This window comes from Theropithecus gelada, chromosome 12, assembly GCF_003255815.1.
Source record: "Theropithecus gelada isolate Dixy chromosome 12, Tgel_1.0, whole genome shotgun sequence".
Lineage (NCBI taxonomy): Eukaryota > Metazoa > Chordata > Mammalia > Primates > Cercopithecidae > Theropithecus > Theropithecus gelada.
This window is the reverse complement of record NC_037680.1, coordinates 94443062-94469102: the sequence shown is the minus strand read 5'-3', so window position 1 is coordinate 94469102 and position 26041 is coordinate 94443062. Positions and strand designations below refer to the sequence as shown.

Genomic DNA, 26041 nt, shown 5'->3' with positions numbered 1-26041 from the left:
CTGTGGGAAGGGAAGCTGGCATGGGTGGAGGCCAAGACTGTCACAGACTGAGCCCGAGGAAGTCCCTGCCACCAATGCCAGGATGTTGCAGGAGGTCGGGGTCTTCCTGGAGCCAAATGCCGGGGTTCTCCATGGGGCCCTCTCTACCCTCATGCCTTCCTCACATCACTTCCCCTGGCAGGTTAAAACCCAGTGGGGTGCTCTGAGCCACTTCTCAGGCTCCCGCAGCTGCAAAGCTTCTGCTCAGTGTGCCGCCCTGTTTCCCCTGGATGGAGTCTGGCATTCTCCACACAAGTCGTGGGTGACAGAGAGGATCTCCAGAGGCAGCACCCTAACTTTTCGATGCATATGCTGTATCTTGGGATCCACAGATGGTGTGGGTGTTCGTCAACTCCCTTATTTCACCAGATCTCCCAGGGGTCCTTGGTCTAGGAAAGTTGATGTCCACTGGGCTGGAGTGTGGCCGGAGAGGTCTGTAGGGGATGCCATGGGGTAGGCTCTGGCTCAAGGACCTCCACCATGCTCAGCCTTTGCTGCAGAATATGAGGAATACCCGTCTCTCATGTTTTGGCTGCACTGACTCTCTTCCCTCACCTTTGGGAGAAACTTGGGGTCCACCTAGAACCCCTGATTTTTCACTGGGTGTTGGTGAAAGAAGAATGTCTCAATGGCTGACAGAACTACATAAAGCTTTCTAGGCTACTCAGTGTAATGCAAGAAGCACTGATGGAACAGGCACTGTTCTCTAGGGCCATTCTGTACAGCCATGCAGGTTGCACATTGAACTTCAAGAGGCATCATTCACACAGACCGCGTTGTGGATGGCACCATCTGGGAACCCGCCCTAGGGAGAGGGAGAGACAGAGAGAGAAATAAAGGCTCTTCCTCACCGAGCTCTCAGCAAAGTGGGAAGACAGACATGGACATCAGTAATGACCATTCTGTGGGTGACTGTTGTCACAGTAAAGATGTCTTCAAGGGACAACAGGAGCATGGTAGAGGTTTACCTGAGTCTGGAGGACAGTGGGGAAGAAGTTAGATTAAGGGAAACTTCCCAGGGGAGTGTGAACTGAGTCTGAAAGTGTTTACCCAGGAGGTTGGGAGTTTCACGGGCAGGATGAGGAAGGACATTGCAGGGGAGGAACAGCATGTACAGAGGGGAAAGAGCGTATGAAGAGTTGAGTAGGAATAGAGTGGGGGTTGTTCGGGGTATTGAGGACAAGGAAGTGAGGCTTCAGAAGGTAGACAGAGGCCTGATGGGAAAAGGTCTGACACTTCCAGTGTGGGGGTTGGGCTTTGCCCTGTGGGTGATGAGAGCTGTTGAAATGTAAAGCAGGGGATGGAGAGAGGAAAAGTAGAGAGTGCTTGGATATGCCAGGTCTAGCTTAAGAGCCTTAGCTCCTGAGTGCTATCACTGAGCAAAGCTGCACACACGCACTCAAATCCTCACCTGACAGGCCCGGAGGCTGGGCTCTGAGTGGGTTAGTGGTCAATGCAAGCTGATATGGCCATTAAGATGGGAGCTATGTTTCTGAGTGTTGGTGTGTCCGGCTGCTGAGGTGGGGTGGGAGGGCACACTTCCCTGTCTCCTCTCCAGAGCCACATCCCTTGTGGCCTCCCGGGACCCAGCCCCCCCTCCTGCCCTGGTGCCTGCCCCAGCCGTAGCCTCTCCTGCCTCTTCCCATGGCTGGGGCAGAGTGTGTGGATAAGGGAAAACGCAACCAGAACTTGCTCTCTGGGCAGGCTCTTGGCCAAGCTTCGCTTCTCATCAAAGCTCACCTACCTCTCAGATGCACGTGGCCTTGGATTCCCCACTCCTCCTTTTAAGGAGTTTTGCCCAGTCTGCCTCCAAACTGCCTATGTCCAGGTTAGACACGGTGCTTCTTCCTATTGGCATGGCACTGATTTTCTCCCACGTTGGGTGGTCATCACGGCTCTGGGTAATGCATTTTAATGAATTGTTATTTGCTGGATGTGGACCCAAAGGACTTTTTATCATGAAGGGATCCATCCCGAAAACCTTAATAACTCATTCACTATTCAAAACCTACCTGCTGGTTGGACAGGGAAGGGTCTGTCCTTGAGTCATCACCAATGAAGGTGACTCCTTTCTTGCAGTCGATATGGCTGGCACCTTTTATTCTTCGTGGTTGGGCCATCTGTCCTAACATCTAAATAAGCAAAACCTCCCTGCTTCTCATGAGGAACAGAAGTGGGGTTTCCTGATCTCAGAGCCCAAAGTGCTGATGAGCTGGGGTGGGTTTCTCTAATGTCCTCTAGCCATGTGTGTGCCAGGACCCCTGGAGAGCTGGCAAAAATGCAGATTCCTGGCCCTGCCCCAGGCCTCTGGGTGAAAGTCTTTGAGGATAGGGTCCTAAAATCTAGATTTTCAACAATCTCCAGAGGAGGTTCTTATGAACATCAAAATTAGAAAACAGCTGCCCTGAAACTGTGTGACTTTACCATCCCCTATTTGTTTCCTTTGTTCTTTTTCAAGTGTGTTAGATGGCTGCGTCCTTACTTTCCTGCATCCCAGCCTTGGTTGCACGGCTAGTGCCGCACACACCTCGGCACCCTTTGCTGGGAGGGAGCCTCGGGGAGTGGGTGCACACCCAAGTCAGCTGGGGATTTTCCTCAGAGCTTTCCAAAAGCGTGACTCGTGCGTCTGGACTATGGCGGCCCTGGAATAAAGGTCCCGTGGTGCAATCAAGCTCAGCGTCGAGGGTGGAGTCTGGGACTCTCTGCAGCTGCTGAGAAGAGCAGGGAGACATCCTCAGACAAAGCCAGTGGGGCCATGGAGAGATTTTGGGTTTTGCAACCACCAAGAGGAATGGGCAGGGCACTGGACCTTTCAGCCCACAAGGGCAGATGTCCAGGCTCACTGGGCTTGGGGCCTGCAGCTCTCCACCTGGGGCCGCCTGCAGCTTGTGTTTCTGCTTCAGTTTATCCCACTCCACTGTCACCCGTGACAATGCCCACAGCCCCCAGACATGCAGACCCCTCCCTCTAGCCTATGCCCTGTTGTTCTGGATGTCCAGCCTCCTCTCATCTGAGATGGATTCCCCCGAACTGACCACTCCCTGTGTGGCTGCTGGGGCTTCAAGAAGATGGTGCTGGGGGCCCCTCAGATTAAGAGCCATAAAGCCACCTCCCCAGCCTCCCTTAAGTCCCTCTCCCATCCTCCTCTACGTAATTTCACTCCTGTCCTCTCTGTCCCCCTCTGTCTTTTGCCCTTCCTGACTTGACAGATTGAAACCAACATTGTGTTCCGGCTTCTTGTGGTCCCAGTAAAAAGCTCTAATGTGGCCGTGGTGGACGGGGAGAAGGGAATGATGAGAGTGTGTGTGCCGGAGTGGGGGATGGGGGACTTTTGTCTTGTCTCTGATGGAAGGAGGAGGGGCACGTGCTCCTCAGATCCTGCCGCTATACTGGGGTTTCAGCAGAGCCCCCATGGGGGCTGGATAAGCCTGGGACCCGCCTGGGTATTCTCAAAACTTCCCTTGGATAGGAAGAGGAGGACAGCTCAGCAAAGGTGCTGAGTGGCCTGGAGGGTGCAATCTGGGGCCAAGAGACATTTCCACTTGTAGTTAGCAAATGAGTTAATTAAACAATTTACATCTGTTCGATTTTCTTACTATGCCTTAGTGGCTTGGCTATGATTGTTCCTGATGTTGTTGCTGCAAACAGGAGCCCACTTGGGAATAGATTACATGACAGAATAAGTTTAACATTGATATTTTCAAAATCGATGCAGAGTGGGGCTTGGCCGCAGAAGCAAAGAAGGGCTGAGATATCAGGTAGTCAATTCTCTGTCCTGCCTGGGGGGTGCCTTCACAGCTCTGCCGCTGAAAGCTCTCTGTTAATCATGACTGAGATGCTGCAGGGGCGTATGTGCTTTCTGATTTGAATTTGCCCCCAGTGGCTCTCACTATGGAACATGTCTAAGTGGGGAAGCCACTGGACACACCAGCCTTTGCTTTCCAGCTCCCCACTTCTCAGACCACATGAGCATGAAGTTGGGGGATGAGGAGGCACAAAGGATGGAGGGGATCACTGGCCCAGGAGCGGAATTCTGGCACCTCACAGTGTAGGCGGCAGAGGGGGTGCCCTGGCCCAGGAGGGAGCCTGCAGCTTTCTAGGGACAGTGAGAAGGAAAGCCAGCTCTTCAGATTTGAGCCAGCTGGTCCAAGGGCTCCATCCTCGAGAGAACCACCCCAGAGATGTGAGTGCATCAGAGGCGCCTGTTTTCCGTGCTTCGCCCTTCTAGAAACAGGCAGCTGGGGTCTCTTCTTTTTTTTTTTTTTTTTTTTTTTTGAGATGGAGTCTTGCTCTGTCACCCAGGCTGGAGTGCAATGGTGCGATCTCGGCTCACTGCAACCTCTGCCTCCCAGGTTTAAGCAATTCTCCTGCCTCAGCCTCCCAAGCAGCTGGGATTACAGGCACGTGCCACCACGCTTGGCTAATTTTTTGTATGTTTAGTAGAGGCGGGGTTTCACCATTTTGGCCAGGCTGGTCTTCAACTCCTGACCTCAGGTGATCCGCCTGCCTCGGCCTCCCAGACTGCTGGGATTACAGGCGTGAGTCACCATGCCAGGCCGAGTTCTCTTTTTTGCGTAGCAAGGAGCTCAGTTTTTTGGAGGGAGCAGGCATGAAGGTCAGCCTCCCTCATCCTACAGGGAGAAGACCCCTTTACGATGATAATAGGGGGATTGGAAGAGGCAGCTGTGCCTGGTCCTGCGTCTTAGCAGCCTTTAGGGGTCTAGGCACAGGGCCAGGTTGGTGGAGATTCAGATTGTATTTTAGCCAAAACTCCTTTTCAGTTCAGACCAGCCCCTAGCCCTGGGCCCTGGGCCGCTGCAACACTCTGGTCCTGTGTTGTCTGGGGCTGGTGTTGGCTGAGGTCCCAAAGCCTTGGGGAAAACTGGGGGCAGAGAGATGGATCTGGAGAGGTCAGTAAATGAGGAGGGCATCCAGTCCCCAGGGTGTGTGTGTGTGTGTGTGTGTGTGTGTGTGTAGGGGTATGCAAGTGCCTGGTGGGGCATCTTTGTGCTAAGTTCTCTGTGTTGTAACATGGCTGGCCTGTGGTCTATGTGTGTGTATGTTGATTGGGATGTTCCTGTTTTGTGGTCGTCTGATCACTTGTTTTTGGCCATGGGTTTCTGTCAGAGTGTTTATTTTTAGAGGCTGCCACTTCTGGCCTCAGGGCTGATCCTTGGGCATGGTAGGAACATTTGTATTTTCTGAAATATTTGTGGCTTTCAGTATTTATTTGGGGGTGTTCCTGCCTGTTATGTGTTTATTCTAATTTGTGTGTATGTGTGTCTGTGTTTGTGATATGAGGGAGGTGTAGCATAATACAAATTACATACTCTTGGAAGGAAATTAGCTCTGATTTTAAATCTTGGCTCTATCAGGTAGCATTGTTGGCAAATAAACAGTTTCGCCTCTCAGAGGCTCAGTTTCTCCCTTGCTGTGATCGGTGTAATACTGTCTGGCTCGGAGACGATGGCTAGAGAGGATGCGCGTGTAGACTACCCGGCAAAGTGTTGGCGTTTGGGCTGTGCTCACTGCATGGTGGCCACTGTTGTTGGTATTTGTGTGCACATGTTCATGCCAGTGCTTTCTGACTGTGGTTCTTGGCATTGTGTGGCACCCAGTGCATGCTCATGCCTGGGTGTTTCTGATTTGGGTGATCTCTGTCTTTTTGTCTGGCTTGGAGTGTGACTGCTGGTGTCTGGCTGGAGCTGGTGTAGGCTTTGGGAAAGGTCTTTTTTCCTTGCTAATGGAGAGCCTGGATTAGAGTGAGGGGAGGTGCGTGTGTATGTGTGTGTGTGTCTGTTGGGGCTGGCGGCTGGGCTGCTGACTGTACAGGGTGTGAAATCACTGAGTTCCTCTGGGCGGGGAAGTTCTTCATTCCTGAGTCAGCCCTTTGGCCCCCAGCCACCCAGCGCTCACTTTTTCCTTCCAGAGAAAGTGTTGCTCAGGGGGGTCCTCTGAGCTGCCTGCAGACAAGAGGACTCTCTCACCCCTGAAGACATCTTGTTTTTGTGTTCACGATCCCTAAGATGCTTCTCCTCCTGCCCTAGTCCCTGAACCCCCTGCATCAGCACCCTATATGCTCCCCATCCTCCAGCATAGGAAAAGCGTGTCCTTTCTGACACAGGGACTGTTGGCTTGGCTGAGCCCCACCTTGGCCCGTTCTTCAGGGGCTCCTGGGCTGGCTCAGAGCGGTGGGATCAGGACGCTCGTCTTTGCAGACCTGCTGCGATCCTGCCTGGCGTACCTTCCCTGAACCCGCATCCCTTTCCTGGAGTCTTGGGTGGTATGGGCTGAGCTTGCTTGTGGAGGGGTGGGGGTCCATCAGGAGTGGGCAGTGCTGGGGAGGAGCTGGGAGGAGCCTCTGGAAATGTGGCAGTGGGCAGCATGAATGACGTTGTATCTCTGAATGGTTCTAGTGCATCCTTTGCATTGAGCTGGAGACAAATCTAGCTGAGGGCTAGCTTGTCTCAGAGAGTCCCAGCTCTGCCTTCAGCCTCCCTGCCACCACCATCTTGGGCATGGTGGGGCCCTTCACTGCACCCTACTGTCCTCCTGAGTTCTCCCCCTGCTTACCTGGGCAAAGGCTATCCTGAGGGGCGACTGGCCGTCCATGCTGATACCTCTATGGGCATTCAAGGCAGTGGCTACTCTCTTGGCGTTCTGCCTCTAATCCAGAATGGAAACTCCAGAAATCGAAGCAGGGGTGAGACTTTCTGAGGTGGGGTGGCGGAGGGAACCGAGGATGCGTTGGAAATGGTCATTCAGGAATTAGGATACTCATAATGGCAATGGTTAGGGCTCCCAGCTGTTGACCTCCCACCACGTGCCAGGAACTGGTCTCGGCACATCATGTGTCAACTCATTTATACTCGAAGCACTGTGTGTTTAATGAATATTGGCAATTTCAGATGGTTCAACTGGATTCTATTATGATCCCCATTTTATGGACCAGGAGACTGGCTCAGAGAGTTATTCATGCCTCTGGTCAGGAAGCTGGTGAAATGCCGGAGCTAGGTTTGGGACTGGAGCGATTTGCCCCCAGCGCTTCCTGTTCAGTGTTGGGCTCCGCTGCCTGACCCTGTGTTGGTGAGGCTCTGCCCCAAAGCCTAGGGTAGAGGTATTTCTGTCATCTCCCCTTTTCCCCACCTCAGGGTGCTGAGAGGAGGTTTTAGGATGCAGGGAATGGGAGCTGTTAGCTTCTTTCTCTGGAAGAGTGGATGATACCCCTGCCTCCCACTAATGTCTGCTGTCTGTTGTCTCCGTTCCGGCTCTGTCCCTTGCAGAGGTGGTGGGACACACGCAGGGGCCACTAGATGGGAGCCTGTATGCCAAGGTGAAGAAGAAAGACTCCCTGCACGGCAGCACCGGGGCTGTCAATGCCACACGTCCTACACTGTCGGCCACCCCCAACCACGTGGAACACACGCTTTCAGTGAGCAGCGACTCAGGCAACTCCACGGCCTCCACCAAGACAGACAAGACCGATGAGCCTGTCCCTGGGGCCTCCAGTGCCCCTGCTGCCCTGAGTCCCCAGGAGAAGCGGGAGCTGGACCGCCTGCTGAGTGGCTTTGGCTTAGAGCGAGAGAAGCAAGGCGCCATGTACCACACCCAGCACCTCAGGTCCCGCCCAGCGGGGGTCCCGGCTGTGCCCTCCTCTGGACGCCATGTTGTCCCTGCCCAGGTTCATGTCAATGGCGGGGCATTAGCTTCTGAGCGGGAGACAGACATCCTGGATGATGAGTTGCCAAACCAGGATGGTCACAGTGCGGGCAGCGTGGGCACACTGTCTTCCCTGGACGGGGTCACCAACACCAGTGAGGGGGGCTACCCAGAGGCCCTGTCCCCACTGACCAATGGTCTGGACAAGCCCTACCCCATGGAGCCTATGGTCAATGGAGGAGGCTACCCCTACGAGTCTGCCAGCCGGGCAGGGGCTGCCCATGCTGGCCACACGGTCCCCATGCGGCCCTCCTACTCTGCACAGGAGGGTTTAGCTGGCTACCAGCGGGAGGGGCCCCACCCAGCCTGGCCACAGCCAGTGACCACCTCCCACTATGCCCATGACCCCAGCAGTATGTTCCGCTCTCAATCCTTTTCGGAAGCCGAACCCCAGCTGCCCCCAGCTCCAGTTCGAGGGGGAAGCAGCCGGGAGGCTGTGCAAAGGGGGCTGAATTCATGGCAGCAGCAGCAGCAGCAGCCGCAGCCTCGCCCACCTCCACGCCAGCAGGAAAGAGTCCACTTGGAGAGTCTTGTAGCCAGTAGGCCCAGCCCTCAGCCATTGGCAGAGACCCCCATCCCCAGTCTCCCTGAGTTCCCGCGGGCAGCCTCCCAGCAGGAGATTGAACAGTCCATCGAAGCACTCAACATGCTGATGCTGGACCTGGAGCCAGCCTCCGCTGCTGCCCCACTACACAAGTCCCAGAGTGTCCCCGGGGCCTGGCCAGGGGCTTCTCCACTCTCCTCCCAGCCCCTCTCCGGATCCTCCCGTCAGTCCCATCCACTGACCCAGTCCAGATCTGGCTACATCACCAGTGGGCATTCGTTGGGAACCCCTGAGCCAGCCCCACGGGCCTCTCTGGAGTCTGTCCCTCCTGGCAGGTCTTACTCACCTTATGATTATCAGCCGTGTTCAGCTGGGCCTAACCAGGATTTCCGTTCAAAGAGCCCAGCCTCTTCCTCCTTGCCTGCCTTCCTTCCGACCACCCACAGCCCTCTAGGGCCTCAGCAACCCCCAGCCTCTCTCCCTGGCCTCACTGCTCAGCCTCTGCTCTCACCAAAGGAAGCGACTTCAGATCCCTCCCGGACTCCAGAGGAGGAGCCATTAAATTTGGAAGGGCTGGTGGCCCACAGGGTAGCAGGTAAGAGGTATTCTGTTCTGACTCCTTCTACCCCTTCCTTATTTGGTCTTCCTGGGGGGAGGTACAGGTCCAGCCATGACCCCTAAGCAGGTGTTGCTTTCACTGGTGGGAGGAGGGTCTCTGGAGCCTACATGTTAGCCAGTTATCCCTTCCTGCATTCATTGTCTGATAGGCACCAAGTCAGACACCAAGTTTCAAAGTTCAATGTCAAATAATTCCTGCCCTCAAGGAGTTTACAGTCTAGTGAGTGGACAGGTACACAGACAGATGATTTCATTAGAGAGTAATGTGTACTGTGACAGGACAGAGGCAGGACCAAGAACCCAGAGCCTGGGAAAGCAAAGCTTACCACCTAGGGCAGTCAGGGAAAGCTTCCAGGAGGTGGTGACTTTGGGGTTGGAGTACAGACTTTCTAGACAGAGAGGAGACTCTGCAATTGCCTGTCATGCTGTCTGTCCTCAGACTTCAGTTCCTTGGGGGAGATGTGGAGAAGGCTGGAGGGAGGTCTTTATAGACTCAAATTCCCCCTTAGGCCCCACTCCCAGAGGCCATGAAAGAGCTGAGAGGGTATCCTTAAGCCCTTAGGCTCTATCTGCTGGGGCCTCTCAGGATATCGTCTTTGCGGGGAGGCCAAGGTTCCCCTTCCGAGTCAGTTTTCCTGTTGGTCTTTGCTGAGAACCAGCCCTGTATGGGAAGCAGGCACCGAGACAAAAAGCTTCTTTTCCTGTCGGAGAGTGGGCCTCTCTTTTGGGAGAGAGGAAAGTGGGACACTCAGAAGAGCTTTTGGGGAGACAAAGGCAAGAAATGGCAGCATGTCCAGGGCCATGTTGGGAGGGACAGCTGCGAGGTTCCCTTCCCACTGGTCTGAGCCTATGCCCATTCCACAAGGGTGGCTGAACTTGGCAGGAAAACCTGTTGGGTGACTTTATTCTGGAGGTGAAGCCCAGACAGGGGTGGACCAGAGACTGTGGGTTTGGGTGGACCTTGTGCCAGCCCCTCAGCTGACAGGGTGGTGGGAGCTCAGCGAGGAGGAGAGGAGCCTGGGCAGCTGTCTCTGTCCTCCGCCCCTTTTCCTAAATTTAGGGGAAGCTGAGTCACCATGCCAGCTGCAGGGAGGGAAGGAGACACCCTCCCTGGAGATGGACCGTGGGTTTAGGGAAGCAGCTTGGGGCAGGCCAGCTGGCTCAGGACCTGGTATGGGGGCACAGGCTCCCTGCTCCTGTACTTCAGAGCAGAGCAGAGTCCCCAGCTCCACTATTGGTATAATAGCTTGAAATTGGCCATTGCGGGAGTATTTACACCATGGAAATTGGCAATCAGCCTTACCTCCCATAGAGAGCTGAACTAGCAGTAACCATTCCTTTCACCTGAGCATAGGAACACAGGATGAGCAGCTCTTAACTCTAGGGATGAAACACTCCGTGGGTGGTCCAGGTGGGCTTTGACTTCTGCCTCCTCCTGCATCTGGGCCCCTGAGATAAAGACACCCCCCTGGCTTTGTCAGCAGAGACCCTTTTCTTCTTGGTTTTATTGAGGGGAGGGGGATGGGGCTCTCTGAATTCCCTGGGAATTTAATTCCCCTCCCAATATTTTGTGAGGTTGGAGTGGTGGCCTAAAGATTAGTGACATGTTAGTCTAATGAGGGGCAGGATCCAGGAGCCTTCTCTCTGGGGGAGCAGAATACATTTCCTCCCCTACAAGAACCCTTCCATGTAGCTCTCCTAGAGCTTGCTCAAGAGGAGGCCACAACCCTAATGGCCCTAGGAGGATGCCTATCTTGTAGCGGACTGCCTTTTAGCCCTTTCTCTCCTACCAGCTTTCAAGGGCTTGACTGTCAGCTTCCATATTCTGTAGCCTCTCAGGCTTTGGCTGCCATGAAATCTTAGGGAGGGAAGGATACTGTTGGGACAATGTTCCCATTCCTTAACCCTGTTTCCGTTTCCTCCATCAACTGGGAGTGACTCAGGAGAAGGGATGAAATGTATAGAGGGGACAGTTATATTTGGTTCCCAGGGCTATGAAGTTGCCTCTTTGCTTCAAGCCCTGTCATTATAACAGAATTTATGTCAGCAGGTCCTGCGTGTGTAATTTCCTTAGTAGCCTTTCAGGATATCTGCAGTGCCTGTGTGGATAAAGGCAGACAGACAAGATCAATGTGTAGAACAGTCTGGGAGGCAGGGAAGATAGATTTCAGCACTACTTCTTTCTGCTCTTTCTACATCTCCGCTGTAAGAAGCTGGAACATGTGCTTTGACATGAGTAACCTAGGAAGCTCAGATCTGTGGGAGAACCTCTTCATGGCCATGAACTTGATCTGATTTCTCCTGGCTTTCCTCCCCCAGGTCTGCCTTTTCCCCATTGGCTGTCCTCCATACCTCAGTCTCATGTCCCTGGTTTATTCCACTTTGATCTAATCACCCTTGTGCCTTATTCCAGTGTAAGTCATAGAGAATGTAGGGGCAGTTTCCTAATTTGATAAAGGGTAGGGACCAGAAACCTATAGCATGCATCACACTTTCCTGTGGAGCACTGGAAGCATTCCTATTAGAGCCAGGGACAAAATAAGGATGTCTGTTATCACCACTTGCATCTAACATTGTATTGGATGTCCTAGCTAGTGCAATAAGACAAGAAAAAGAAATAAGAGTCAGAGTTGGAGAGTCCATTGGGTTATCTTATGTCCCTGATTGTGTGACTGGACTGATCTCAGATGTCTCTAGAGGTAGAGATTTCAGTGCATGTTGGAAATCAGATATGGATCTTATCCTTAAGGAGTCTAGAGTTTAGAAGGGGGAAAAAGAACTGGAACTTTAAAATAGTCTTTTGTAATAAGAGAGGTAAGGAGAAAGCTCTGAAGGAGAGAGGTGAAGCGATCACTATCAGCTAGAGCTGGGGGAGGCAGTGTTAAGTGTGGTTTTTAAATTGAGCCTTGGAAGATGGATAGGATTTTGAAAGTAATTGGGATCACTGGGCAGAGAGGGTTCACAGTGAAGACAGGAGAGCAAAGAAAATGTTCGGAGCATGGCAAGTAGATTGAGAGCATATAGTCTCTGTGAGGGACAAGTCAGGATAGGTAGCCTGGGGGTCTGTCTCTTGATGGTCTTCAATACCAGACTAAGGAGCTTGCATCTTACCTGGCAGCACTGTAGGAAGCCATTACTGTGATTTCATAGGGGTAACATGCCATGACCGGAGCTGAGGTTCAGGATGATGTGTCTGGTGGGTCTGGGCAGGAAGGACACTACATGGGAGAGACTTCGAGCCAGGAGATGCTGGGAGCTTATTAGATAGCCTAAGTGATGTGGGGCTGGATTAGGGTGCTGACCATAGGAACGCAAATGAAGAGATGATGCCATGGATCCTGTGGAAGTAGAACCAATGCACTTATGTGTTGATTGACTGGAGTAGGTGAGGGAGAGGGTTCATCAGAAATGATTCTGAGCTCCATGAATAGAAATAGAATGATGGTTCTGTTAACAAGCAGGAAGGCAGAAGGAGGACATTGGGTGGAAGATGAAGCCTTGGTGTTAGACATGTTGAGTTTGAGGGGACAGTAGAGCCTCCAGGGAGAGATGTATGGAAGGCAACTGAACTTTGGAATTGAGCTTGAAAGAATGGGAAGAGCTGCAGGTTTTGGAATCATTCTCACAAAGGTGATGGTTAAATCTTTGGGTGTATATGAGATCTCAATGTCAGAGGGCTTGGAGAGAAAATAACTTAGGATGGAATGGCCACGAAGAGAGGTAGAGGCTGCAAAGGGGCTGAGAGTGAGTGTTCGGGTGGTGGCAGGAGACCAGGACAGCATGTCATCACAGAAGTCAAGGCAGTAAAGGGTTTCACGGAGGAAGGGCAGGAGGTTAGCAGTGTCAGCCTGGAGAGATCATGAGGAGGACTGAGAAAAATCCACTGGACTTGCAAATTAGGCAACCCTGTGTAAAACATCAAAGGCATATTTTTAGTGCGTGTTGGTGACAGAAACCAGACTATGGGGGATTGAGGATGAGTGGAGAAGGAGTGAAGACAGCAAACCAACTACTCTTTTGAGTGGTTTTGTGATAAGAGGGGAGAGAGTGGTAGTTAAAGAGGATAGTGAGAGATTGGGGACGTTTTTGTAAATATAAGAGTCATGAGAATGTTTGTATGTAGAAGAGGAGGGGAGTAGGTTGGACATGTGGGGAGGAAGGACAAGAAAAAGAAGAGAAAGAAAGAAGTTGATAGAATAAGGTCTCTAAGGAGGTAAGAGGGGATAGGCCTAGGAGTCCACATAGGTAAATTAGGCTCAACCAGGAGGTAAGATGCCTCTTCATGAAATTAGAATAAAGGATAGATAAAGATAGAGGGAAATACTGATGTCAAGATTTGGGAGCTTGAATTGAAAACACTTGTTTTTTTTTTTACATTTTGTTCTGAGAATAGGAGATGAGTTCAAGGCTCATTCAGTCATTCATTCGACATGAACTTCTAATGCGTGCTACTTGCCAGTCTAGGCTTTGTGAAAATGGTGGCAAACAAGACAAATAAAGATCCTTGCCCTTATGGCAGAGATGGATACTAAACAAATAAGCACATATACATAGGTTATGTCAGATAGGTGGTACGTGCCATTGAGATAAAGCAGTGAGAGGTAGGGGATGGCTGGCTGCACTTTCCATGAGATGATCAGGACTGGGCAGTGAGAGATGAGCCCCATGGAGCAACAAGTACAGAGGCCCCGAGGCAGGAGTGTGCCTGGTGTGGCTGGAGCAGAGTGATCAAGGGAGGCATAGCAGGACACAAGTTCAGAGAGGAAATGGGAATGGGGACAGCTTACAGAGAGTCTTTGAGGTGATTGAAAGAGTGGTGGCTTTTACTCCATATGGCATGAGAAGCCTTAGGAAGGATTTGGGCCCAAGAGTGACATCATCCGACTTGTTCTGAATTGACCAGGGTGGGCAGGATGGAAGGAGGGAGAGCAGTTAGGTGGCTGCTGCTGGGCAGTGGCCATGGAACGGGGAGAAGAGTTTGGATTGTGGACATATTTTGGAGGTGGAGCCAACAAGATTACTGATAGATTACACATGGAACGAGACAGAAAGAGAAAGGTCAGAGACAACGCTTAGGTTTGGGGCCTGAGCAACTACAGAATGGAGTTGCTCTTTATTGAGATGGGTAACAATGTACGAAGAGCAGGTTTCAGGGGAACACTAGAAACATGATTTTTGGACACATTAAGTTTGAGATGACCATGAAACGTCTGCAGAGGTTAAGGAGAAGAGGCTGGAACTTAGAGATGTGGGAATTGTCAACATATACATGCCAGGTAAAGCATAGCACTGGGCAATGTCACCGAGGGGTTGAGGACAGGTAAGGAGAGGTCCCAAGGATGGAGTCCTGGAGCCTCCCACGTTTCGAGACTACAGATAAGAGAGGGAACCAGCATAAGAACTGGCATGGAGCAGCTTGTGAAGGAGAGGAAAAGTAACATAGCTCAAGCTCTGGGGGCCAGGGCAGGGGCAGTGTTGACCACTCATGTGGCCCCTGTGGTGTGAAGGTGGGTTAGGAGTCAACAAGGGGCAAGGAAAGGATAACATACCATGTCCTTCTAGTGCATCTGAGAAGGTTCATCTTAAGGACTTTTCTGGTGATGACCAGGAGCTGGGGGCCAGAGCAGAAAAGCACAAAGTGTTCCCCAGGAAAGAGGATCACTCAGATGGCTGTGGTAAGGAGCCAGAGTGTGAGAGAGGGTGACCCTTGGGCTCAGGCTGGGTGTGTTACCTGGGTCCAGGGAGAGGCAGGTGCCCAGGAAAAGAGGGGTGGTCCAGGGACAGGCCTGCTGCCTATGAGAGCAGGTGAGGGACACGTGAAGTTTCCTGGTCCCATGCTGGCACCTTTGCTTCCACCCTGGGGTTAGAAGAGAGGGACACACTGTGGTGCTGGCCAGCAGGAGGTCCATCTGCCTTTTAGAGAGGCAGGACCTTGGATCCCCCTCTCTTCCTGTCTGACACCTTCCCCATCTCCCTCCAGTGTGTGCCCAGATCCCAGAGTCAAAACACCAACTAATCTTGATTTTCTCTTTGTTTTTGTTTTGTTTTGTCCTGTTTAATGCCCCATCCCCTTCATTCTCTGTGTTTCCCATGTCCATCTGTTCCCTGTGCTGTTGGTGGGGTGCCTGCCTTGCCCCATATCCTCCCTTCCTGCCTGCCTCCCACTCCTGCTGGCTCCCCTGGGGTGGGGGTGGGCAGCATACAACGCCAAGCTGCAGGGCATCGGGCACAGTGGCAGCTTCCCGCCCCCTCCTCGCCACCGGCTCCGATCTTCCTCCCTCTCTGGTGGGTGGCTCTCCTTCCCCCTTCTGCCTTTCCAGTTCTTTAGCCCACTTTTGAGCATCTGTTTCTCTCTTTTTCACTCCTTCTCCATGTGCTATTCCTTCCAAACCTTTCCCACCTTCTTCCTTCTCTCCTCTGTCTTTTCCTCTCCCTCTTCTGTTGTTCTCTGGTTTCCATCTGTTTCTCCTTCTCCTCCCCCATTTCTCTCGATCCTCTCTTCTGTCTCCTCACTTACTTCTCCATCCCTCCTCTCTCCAGCCCTCTCTCCCTCCTCTCTGCATGAGCCAGAGCTCACATCTGCATGAACATGGGCCCCACGCTAGCCTTAGCCTTGCCTGCTGGGAACAATGTCTGGAATGACTAGACTAACATTCAGAGTCCCCTGCGGAGATACAGGCCTTTGCAATGAGGGTGCTCAGTGAGGGCTCCAGACAGTTCAGCACTCCGGCCACCCTGGCCAGACTGCCTGGGCTGCAGGGCTAGGTCTCAGCAGGAGCCAGGCTGAGCTTTGCTTGGGGCCACCAGACACAACATAAGAGTGGTGCCCCAGCCCCTGCTGCTCTGTCCACTCTTGAGCATGGCACATCCTGGGGACAGCATACCCCTTTGGTCCCACTCCTAATCTCTGATCCCATGGTTAAGAGTCAGAAGCCCTGGGTTGGGGTCCTGGCCCTGCCTGAGACCACCTCTGCGACTTTGGGCAAGTCTCTTAACTACTTAGAGCTCAATTTCCCAATCTGAGAAGTGGACAGATGATAGTCCTGTCCTGTTGTGTATTTTGCACGGGGTTTGACATGCCCTGGACCTCGTGGATGCTTCACTGGGGTCACGGTAGTTCATTTGAGAATGATGCCATCCACTAACATATACCTCTGACCTCTGGGACATGCAGGCCCTTAGGCGTTGAGCCTGGGCCAGGGAATCACCTCTTCCTTCCCCTGCTCTTCTGACCCTGGAGGCTGGGTCAGGGAAGATGCCATGCTCAGGCTTGCCCCACACCATGGCCCTGAGCAGCTCCAGGAAAAGGCCTAGGGGTGATGGGAACTGTTGATTCCCAATGGCAGTATCTGGTGCCTCCATGGCCCCTCCTCCAGTCCAGGGATGATCAGGAGATGGCTCTAGCAGACTGCTCCCTTCAACCGCCCCTCCCTCCTCTCTTCTCCCTCTGCCCTTCTCTCAGCCCAGTGGTGGGGAGTGCAGTGTTCAGCAGGGCCTGGGTAGGGTCAGGTTCTGGGATGGTGGGCCTGCCTTAAGGGGAGCTGGCATGGCTTGCCCTAGGGCTGCTAGTGTGATCGCCGTGTGGCTTTCTGGTGCCCTGGCCCAGCAGGTGGCCCTCACTTCCGGAGCCCCAGGCATGCTGTCGGACACCCAGCCCTGCCACCTGGAGCTGAGGAATCCAGTCTTTTGGAAACCGGAAGACTGGAAAGAAGAGCTGGGTCTGTGAGGGTGGCAGTGGCCAGTCTTGGGGGTGCAGAGGAGGCACATCATGAAGCCTGACACCAGTGTACTTGTCCGCGTGATCCAGGGGTGGCGGGCAGCAGTGCTTTGCCAAAGTACATGTATCGGTCTGTGTCAGGGCTACAGCTCCCAGAATTGCAGGGTGTGTGAGTGTGCGTGTGAGTGTGTGTGTGTGTGTGTGTGTGTCAGATGAAGGGATTGCCTCCAGCAGTCCGGCCCACGCTAGGGGAGCCTTGGAGTGAGCTGTTGTCCAGCACAGCACTGTCCTGGCAGCAGAGTGACGCCTCCCTGGGAAGGGGGCTGCTCTGGTGTCGTGCTCCTCAGGACTGGGGGCCTGTGTGGAACCCTGGGGCCAGGGTAACTGCTCATCCTGGCAGGGCTGTGGGGAAGGCCTGATGCCCATGTATGAAGCAGCCCTTAGAGGACCCCCAGGGCTCCTTGAACATAGGGTGTTAGGATCCTAAAGACACTTTGTTGTCTTAAGGGCACCCCAGCCCTCTCAGCTTCCTGGGAGCTTCTCTTCCTTTCTTCCTCTGGCCACATGGCCTTCTGCTGGGATAGGGGCTGGCCCTAGAGGTTCTGAGGGTGACCCAGTGGCCCCACTAGGTACCCCCATCATCCCAGTGTCCTGCTGCCATTTCTGTTAGGCTGTGTGTATGTGTGTGTGTGTGTGTTTGTGTGTGCACATGCAAGCATGCACATGTGTGTCTGTGCAAGGCACCTGCCTCTGCCTGGGTGGGTGTAGGAGACGGAGGCCCTGAGAGGGAGAATGGGGCCAAAGACTGAGAAAGTCCTGGGGTGGAGGGTGGTGGTGAGAGGGAGGGAGGTGGGGAGAGCAGGCCTGTTTTTGTTATCGGTCAGCCTCTGGGACGTGAGAGGGTGTTCTCTCCCTGACACTGGCTGTCAGCTTGTGTCCAGACACCCCAGCTTGGCTAAGGAACAATGGGGCTCTCTTCTCTCCCCTCTGCCACGCCAGTCTCCCCTCCCATAGAGCAAGACAAGAGAGAGGGAACATGTCTCTCCAGACACTCCAGGCAGATCTGGGCTTGCCAAGGGGGACAACAGTGGGACACTGTGTTCAAAGAATGTGAGTGGCCCTGACTGGCCATTGGTGCCATGGGGCCATTGGTGCTCTGCAGGGGGAGGGGCTGGCCCCGTGGGAGTGGAATGCAGGGTCTTCCCCCTTCCGCAGAGGGAGGTGCTGCCCTGCAGCTCCTTAGCTCTTTGGAGGTCATTCCTTCCATTTCCCTGCCTCTGGTCAGAACATGCTCCCACGTGCCATTCTGGTGGTGATGGAGAGAGGATTGGGAAGGTGCAGCTCACCTTCAGATGGCTGACTGCCTCATGCCAGGATCTCACATTCTCTACGGTTGTCAGGTGCCCCCTGCACCCCAGGCTGCTGCAGGCATCCGTGGCCCCTGAATGTGGAGAAAGCTTTGGGAAGTTTGGGTAGAATGTTCTTGGTTTTTCCAGGAGATTCGGTGCCTCAAATGCAAACAGATCTATTTTTTAAGGGCAAACGTCAGATCCCCCAGCAGGGAAACTGGCCACACCTTGAAAAGGCAGAGGGATCTGCCAGAAAGAGCTGCTGGGGGCAGAGGAGCCCGGAACTGAGACCAGCCCTAATGCATTTCTTTTAACCTTGGGGCTGAACTCAGTTCCAAACCCCAAGAGCGTTTCCCAAATGGGCTTCTTCTGTCACAATTATTGTTAGAAAATCAATGGCTATGTCTGTTTCTCTCTAATGTTTTTGCCAGGAATGAAACCAGTGGCAGTGTTGGTCCAAGCTGCCCAGGAGACCTGAGTGGGATGGGGGCTCTGGGGAGGTAAGGCCTGGGAGTGTGGGGTTGCTGCAGGAAGCAAGCTGCCCACCCTTCCCAAAACCACACTGCTCTTTTCTCCAGGTAGATGCTCCTGGCAGCCCCTGGCTGGGTCCAATGGGACTCCTATTTTTCTGTTCTGTGAATAAGGGCTCTTCAGGGCACGGGGCTTATTTGCTTTAAGTGGAACAGTTTGTAAGTGGCAGAGTGAGGTCAGCGTCCAGTTTACTGTCCCCATCCTGGGTGCTATTTTCTTAGCTGAGATGGCAGCAGGGCTGCCCCTGATTAATAAAGAGCCCAAAGCGGAGACTCAGGGCATCTCTCGGTACCTTCTGCATTTGATGTGCAAATGCCGGTCTCCCGACGCACCCCCCACCCCCGATTATGGGAGCCCCTGATTATGGGACAGTATGAGGGCGTGTCTCAGAGCGGCTTTGCCTATGTGAGTGTGAGTGTGTGTCTGCCCGTAGGCTTGGCAGCCGGCAGCCTGCTGTTCATGACAACTAGGAAGTCTTCACAGGTGGTGCTGTTTGTGGCAGCCTTTGTGGCTGTGCCAGACTAGGGGTGCTGGGAGGCGCGCCTGGGGACATGCAGTCCTCACTGTGGATGGCAGAAGATGTTTCTGTCTGAACGAGGGTGATTTCTGCTTGGCTGTACTGGCACATTCCTCGGGGCTGGCAGTGTGTGTGCATGTGTGCACATGCACTGACCCATGTGACCTGGGGCCTTTGGTAAGTCCTAGCGGTGGTGAAAGCAGGGCTGGGAATCTCTTCCCAGAAGATATTCAGGACCAGAAGCCCACACTTCAGGCTGGGTCTTGGCCTCTGGGACCCAGGAAGTGAGTTTTCTAGGATTCTGGGAACCAGCTCAATGAGGCAATGGATTCCATGCCTCAGCCCAGCTGTGGGAAAAGGGAGTGGGAAGGAAGGAGGGTGAGATTAACAGCATCCCCAGGCCTGTGGAATGGGATTGGGATGGGAAGTACAGAAAAGCAGATGGAGCACATGACTTCTCTCTGCCTGCTCTTCAGCTGGGAGGGACACGGTGGGATCTGCCGCCATCTTTGGGGCGGGGAGCCAAGGGGCCAGTATAAGGGGAGTTGGTAAGAGGTTCAGCGGTACACCGGATGAAATTGGGGAACCCCAGAGAAAGCCAAAATTATCCCAGAGGCCAAGTGGGGCCGGGGACTTCGTAACAAGGCTTAGTCATGTCTTTGTTTCTCCTTGGGAGCACCATTTGCAAGATGATGCAATTTAGCTCTTTCCAAGAGTTCTTCCCCACAGGCTTGATGTTGCTGGTTGGTTGATGCAGTTGCCTTGGAGACTCTCTTTTCCCTCCGCCTCCCCTCCCTTGTCTGGAAGCTCTGGCCCTCCGCCTCCAGGGGTTGGAAGTAGTTGACATCTGTTTCTTGTATCAGTCCTTTGTGTTCTTGGTCTCAGCCCTGTGTGGAGAGATTCCTGGTGAAGTCTGAGCCAATCTAAGCAGATCCCCTCTCCTGCAGAGAAAACCTGGGGTGTGAACAGAGTTGGGCCCAGGAGGGCTGAGGGGAAGACACTGGGGGATGGCAGGCCAGCCCCAGCTTGGCCTCTGAGCTAGGAGGCACTGCCTTCTCTGAAGGGATTAGGCCGATGGATCATTTCTTACACAAAACGCTCATTGTCCTCTACACCCTGCTTTCCTCCCAGGGGTGCAGGCTCGGGAGAAGCAGCCTGCAGAGCCCCCAGCCCCTCTGCGGAGGCGGGCGGCCAGTGATGGACAGTATGAGAACCAGTCTCCAGAAGCCACATCCCCTCGTAGCCCTGGGGTTCGCTCCCCTGTCCAGTGTGTCTCCCCCGAGCTGGCTCTTACCATCGCTCTCAATCCTGGAGGGCGGCCCAAAGAGGTGAGTCCTTAAGCTGTATCTTGGGGCCACAGAGGGTAGTGGTGCCCACTTCAAATCTCCAGAAACCTGATGGGCAACTTGGCGCTGATGTCAGTATACTCAGTGATCTGTACCCCCTGCGTCCTCACCCAAACTCTCTTCTCTGACGTGTGGAATCTGGGGCCCATTTCCTTCCTTAAATAGTTTTATGTCCCCACTTCTTGCATTAATGTTGAGATTGAAGTTTCTTTTTTGATTCCTAGAGAGTACCTTAATAAGGTGGTAAGAATCCTGGGGATGGTATAGGTGAATACAATTTCAAAACTCCAAACTAGATCCTGGAGAGGGGAAAAATTATTTTTGAACCCTTTGCAGTTATAAGGTTTTTCTCAGGAGCTTTAATTTTCATTCCAAAAGGTTTGCATTTCTAAGACATTTCAGTAGTTGAAGGCAGTGAGTCTCAAACTACAGCATGAGTAAACCAAAAGGGAGTTTGTTAAAACTGTAGCTTCCCAAATCCTCCTCCAGAGATTCCAGGGTAGTAGATCTGGATGGGACCCGGGAATCTGCATTCTAAATGTGTGCCCTGGAAGATTCAGATGTAGGTGGTCCACGGGCCACATTGAGGGAGCGAGTGTACTGGCCTATAAAAGCCAGGCTAATGAGTCATTCTGGATAGAAGGGGCTTGTGGATATCTTTTCTCTCCTGCCTCTGGCAGGACCTGTCTCCTGCCCTGAGCACCAGTGAGGAGCCAGTCTGACGAGGGGATTTGGGGGCTGATTAACTCACTGTCCTCATACCCCAGGTCATCTGAAGGGGAAACTTCTCCTTCTCATGGTTTCCCTCTTTTTCTGCCCGTATTCTTCCACAGCCCCATTTGCACAGCTACAAGGAGGCCTTCGAGGAGATGGAGGGAACCTCCCCGAGCAGCCCACCACCGAGTGGGGGTAAGAATTCCCTGTGAAGCTCGTCTTCCCTGTGTCCCCTTCTGCCCCTCAGCTCAACCCTGCCTGTGGGAGTGCCCCAGGCCTGAGGGTTGGAGGTGACAGTGCCCCAGGTGGGGCCAGAACGTGCTGCTCCTCACCCCCATGGCCCCTTCTCTTCCATTGCTCATGGCCATTGTCTTCTCCATCGTCCACACTCACACATCTAAGGGTGCAGCCGCCCCAGTTTTAGGGTCCAGACTGAGTGACCGTGGGACTCTGGGCTCCCACATTACAGAGTTTTCTTACTTGTTTAGAGTCTTGTTACCGTCCACACTCAAAAGACCCCACCATCTTAGCGTGACTCTTTGTGACTTGACTTTGGCTTTGTTTCTGACCTCCATTTCTGCCTGTATCCAGACACCTCTTCCATTACAGGCAACCTATTTAGCTTCTACCAAGGGGAGAGGGACCCAGGACCCTCAGGCTGACACAGCCCCCAGCTTATCCATCCTTGGCCTCCAGGCAGAGGCATTTAGCCCCCAGCCCCTATACACTTACTGGGGAGGCAGATCCCCAAAGGACAGAGACACGTCCACCTAAAGCCAAGACCCAAATGAGCCGAGGCATGGGGCAGTGTTCCTTTTTATAGAAGAGACATGAAGAGGAACTGGAGGAGGTGGTTGTGGGGAAGGAAGTGATGGATTAATACCAGGCCGCGAGGGACTCAGTGTACTCAGGAGAGGCCTGGGTCAGCACAAGAAGGAGACACTGGTGCTGTTCAGGGATCAGGTTGGCTGGGCCTGGCCCAAGCTATCCACTGGCAGTGGCGAGAGGAGGGAGAACTGGAGCTGGCTGTACATTCCCCTGGGGGCTGGCTGTCCTGTACTGGAAAGGAATGTGGCAATGTACGTGGCCCATGTGCCAGCAGAACTTGTGTTGGCTGCCATCTTGGGCATGAGGAGGCTGAAGGTGTGACTGATTGGCGGCCCCTGGAAGCTGTGGCTCTCCCTTGAGCAGTACTGTCCAATGGAAATATAATATGAGCACATTTATAATAAAATTTCTCTAGTAGTCACATTAAAAAACATAACAAGAAACTGGCTAAATTAATTTTAATGACATTTTTGTTAAATCCAAAATATCCTTTCAATAGGCAAATAAGTCAATAAAAATATTGAGCTATTTTACAATCTCTTATAAAATGTAAGAAGAAACTGGTGAAATTCATTTTACTATGTTTTATTTAACCCCGGTCTAGAATATTAGCATTTCAACATATAATCAATGTGAAAAAGAACGGGATGTTTTGTGTTCTTTTTCATACTCAGTCTTTAAAACCCGGTGTGTGTTTCACACTTATGGCATATCTCCGTTCACTCTAGTCACTCTGTAAGTTCTCTGCGGCCATGTGTAGCTTGTGGCTGCTGTGCTGGACAGGGTGAACCTAGAGCAGGTGACGCGAGAGTCAACGCTGCAGCCTCTTGTGGCCGCGGGGAGCCTCTCTCCCAGGCCTTCACTTTCCAAGCTGACATCTGCTTCCATTCACTGTTAGCCCTAAATGGCCAGGGAAAGGGCTTCACCCTGCCTGGGGTGGGAGCCACCTGGGCTGTGCTAGAACTGGGTTTTGCCGCCTTCTCTCCCTCCTCTTGGCCAGCCATGGGTGCCTTGGCGAGAAGAAGTCAGAGGTTCCACAGACACACAGGGTTAGGGAGAGAAGACCGAAGGCAGAGAAACGTGTGGAATTTTTCTCTCAGGAAGCAAAAGGCTTGCCTGGCTTTAGTGTCGCCCACTCATCTGCCTCAGCAGAAGGGCCCACTTGCCCAGGAACCGGGGGAATGAGGAATTCAGGAGCTGGAGGTGAACAAGGGAGGAACCAAGAGAGAGTTCCTGCCCTGTCTGGTCCTCTCGTCTCGTTCACCTCCTCGTGGGCCCACCTGTGCCTCCGCTGCACCAGTTGGTTAAACATGCACATACCTGTGGGCTGGGGCTGCTTCGTGATTATTCCACGAACAACTGTCTCTGAGGCCAGGTGTATTATTTCATAATTAATTTCATTCAATCGCCATTGGTTTGACAAACATTAATAAGCGTTTGATAGGTATCTATGAGCAAGACACCATGATAGGGAAGAGGGGGTGTGGCAGTGGTAGAAACAGAATCTGTGTGTATGCATCTATGTGTGTGTGTGTGTGTGTGTGTGTGTGTGTATGTAAAGACAGAGGGAGGATAGACAGAGACGTGAGGCCTAGACCTATCCCATAACTGGAGGTGTATGTTTGTACCCATTTGTCCCCTATGCTGTGTTTGTCCTTTGGACATCCAAGGACAGAGTGAGGGTGAAGGGCAGGGGTGGGCCACCCATCCGGACCCCTGTGATGTCTTCCTGTTCGCATGTGCATGTGAGTGTTCACCTGCACGAATGAGTTATGTATGTTGCTTGCATGGAGAGAGAGTGTATTTTTTCGTTATTCTAAGATTCCTGTAGGTCTCACTGTCTTTTGGGGAAAGCAGCAGGGGCAGGGAGGGTCGTGGAGCTTTTGCTGCTGGTGGTTCCTGGGCATCTGAGGGCCACGGCTAATCTGTTGAGGCCATTCGGCAGGCAGAGTGTCCTTGGGGCTGTGGTCTCTGCAGGCTCCCAATGTCGCTGATAGGAGACACAGAGTTCATTTTTTAACTCCTTCTCAGAGCTGTGTCAGGAGACATGGCAGCTGCCACCCAGGTATCTCGTGACTGGGCATAACAGCCACCCTGCAGATCAGCTCCGAATCTGGCCGGGTTCTTGGCTAATGGGAAAAAGCCAGCAGCCCTTTCTGACCTTGCGTGTTACATGACACTTGTAACCCAGATGCGTGGCCTGGGAGGAGCCCAGGCTTTGCATAGGGAGTAGGTGTTCTTGGCCACAGACTGCAGCCTTCTCCTCCTTCCAGGACACTGAGGTTTAGGGGGACAGAGCCCCACATTGAGAAGTTCTCTCCTCCTGGGCTTTTCAAGGGACATGCTTGGCCAAGGGCTGGCCTGAGGTCTCAGGATTGGCATAGCCCTGGCCCATTATCTCCTTCTGTCTCTGTCCTTTACAGGGTGTGCCATCCTGAGGCCCAATTTTCTTCTGTTCTCTTCTGAGTCCATCCAAGTGCATGTTTTAAATGGACTCTGTGTGTGTGTGTGTGTGTGTGTGTGCGCGCGCGCACGCACGTTGGGTGGGGGGAGGAAGAGGGATGAGAGATTATTATAGAGAATGTCAGAGACAGTTGCAGAAGCCTGCATGTGTGTTATAAGCCATTGCAAAGTAAAGGGACTGCACCGAGAAGCTAAGGGCCTAGGGGTGGAAATGGTTCTCTCAAGGTTGGGGCCAAAGCCAGGACAAGGTTGCCATTTCCTGAATCTTTCCCTCTATCCTTTAAACTGCTCAAACGTGGAGAAATGCAGACAGGAAAGGGCAGTGGAGCCAAAGCGCTGGGCTTCAGGGTGGTTCCTCGGCACCATCTCTGGTCCCACAGCCTTCACATGCCTGGTGTGTCTGCCTTCCTGCCCACCTCTCACTCCCTGTGTCTCCCCTCTTCTTCCTGGCACAGTGCGGTCCCCCCCGGGTCTGGCCAAGACACCCCTGTCTGCTCTGGGCCTGAAACCCCACAACCCAGCAGACATCCTGTTGCACCCCACAGGAGGTGAGTTGGGAAGAGGGAAGATGGGGAGGGGGGCCAGGGGGAGGAGGACTCCTGTGGTTCTGGACAGAAACCCGGGCCTCAGAATCTGGTCAGCAGCCGGCTTTGTGCCCATGCTGAGGTCAGGCCTGGGTGAGGACTCTCTCTGTAGGGTTGGCGGGTGACAGATTTCCTTGCAGCCTTCCTGCCTGTTGACTTGTGGAGTTGGCACAACTTCCATCCTCCTCTAGCTTGGGGCTTTGGAGGCCTGGTCTCAGTTTCCTTGGTGTTGTGGAGATCTCTGCTGGAAGCCACACATTCGAGGTGTTCAGGCCCTTGAGTACATGCACATGGGCGCACACACATGCACACATGGGTACACACACATGTACACACACACTCACACACAGTCAGAGAAGCATGCCCCTGCTGCTCTGTGCCAGGGCCTCTGCTGGCAGCCCAGCTGGCTCTGCTCTGAGCATCCACGAGGCATGACAGGCATTCACCTGGCATCCACGAGGCATCACTTGGCATTCAGAGTGGTCTCTTGGTCTGCCTCTTCAGGCCCACAGAACCCTACCACAGAAACCCATGACTGGCAGTAGTCATCACTGGCTGCCATCTCCTTGACCCCCTTGCCCCCAGCCCAGGTCTTCTCCTGCCTTTCCAAGACCTGCCACCTCCGGGCTTCTGACTCTCTCCGGCCTGTGCTCATCCCCCATCCCCATTCCCGATGCTGGCTGCATCTTACCCTGCTGCTGAGGAGAGCACCCCAAGCTCTGAGGAAGGAAGGAGGATGGTTGCCTGGCCTCCCTGGGGTCAAACAGCCGGTCCTGTTGGCACGGTAGAGGGCAGGGCCCTGGGCCTGTCTGGCAGAAGGTGCTCCTCTGAGCAGACACCACCCCAGGTTCACACCTCTGACCTCCTCCTCCCATTTCCCAGCTCCTCTCCTTCCTATGGTGGAGGGAGACAGGGCTCCCTGGGCCCTTGGTGGCCATGTGGGGCCACTGAACTCAGAAAGCTGCTCCCTGGGCTCTGGTTTTAGGGCTGGGTGGGGGCTCCTGGGGTCAACTTTACTTTTTTCCTTAGTTACCAGAAGATGCATCCAGCCAGGTAGGTGGGCAGTGGCATG

At 53.3% G+C, this 26041-nt stretch overlaps 1 protein-coding gene across 2 annotated transcripts in view; it reads left to right on the top strand.

Annotated features, from left to right (window-relative positions):
* Positions 1-26041, top strand: part of TNS1 (tensin 1) — a 204111-nt gene that overhangs the window by 148164 nt on the left and 29906 nt on the right. For both annotated transcript variants that reach the window (XM_025404235.1, XM_025404236.1), the window contains 5 exons: positions 7323-8897; positions 20166-20362; positions 21214-21289; positions 24841-24933; positions 25999-26022. In XM_025404235.1, coding sequence (XP_025260020.1) covers positions 7323-8897; positions 20166-20362; positions 21214-21289; positions 24841-24933; positions 25999-26022 — 1965 coding nt within the window. The remainder of the gene's footprint in view (positions 1-7322; positions 8898-20165; positions 20363-21213; positions 21290-24840; positions 24934-25998; positions 26023-26041) is intronic.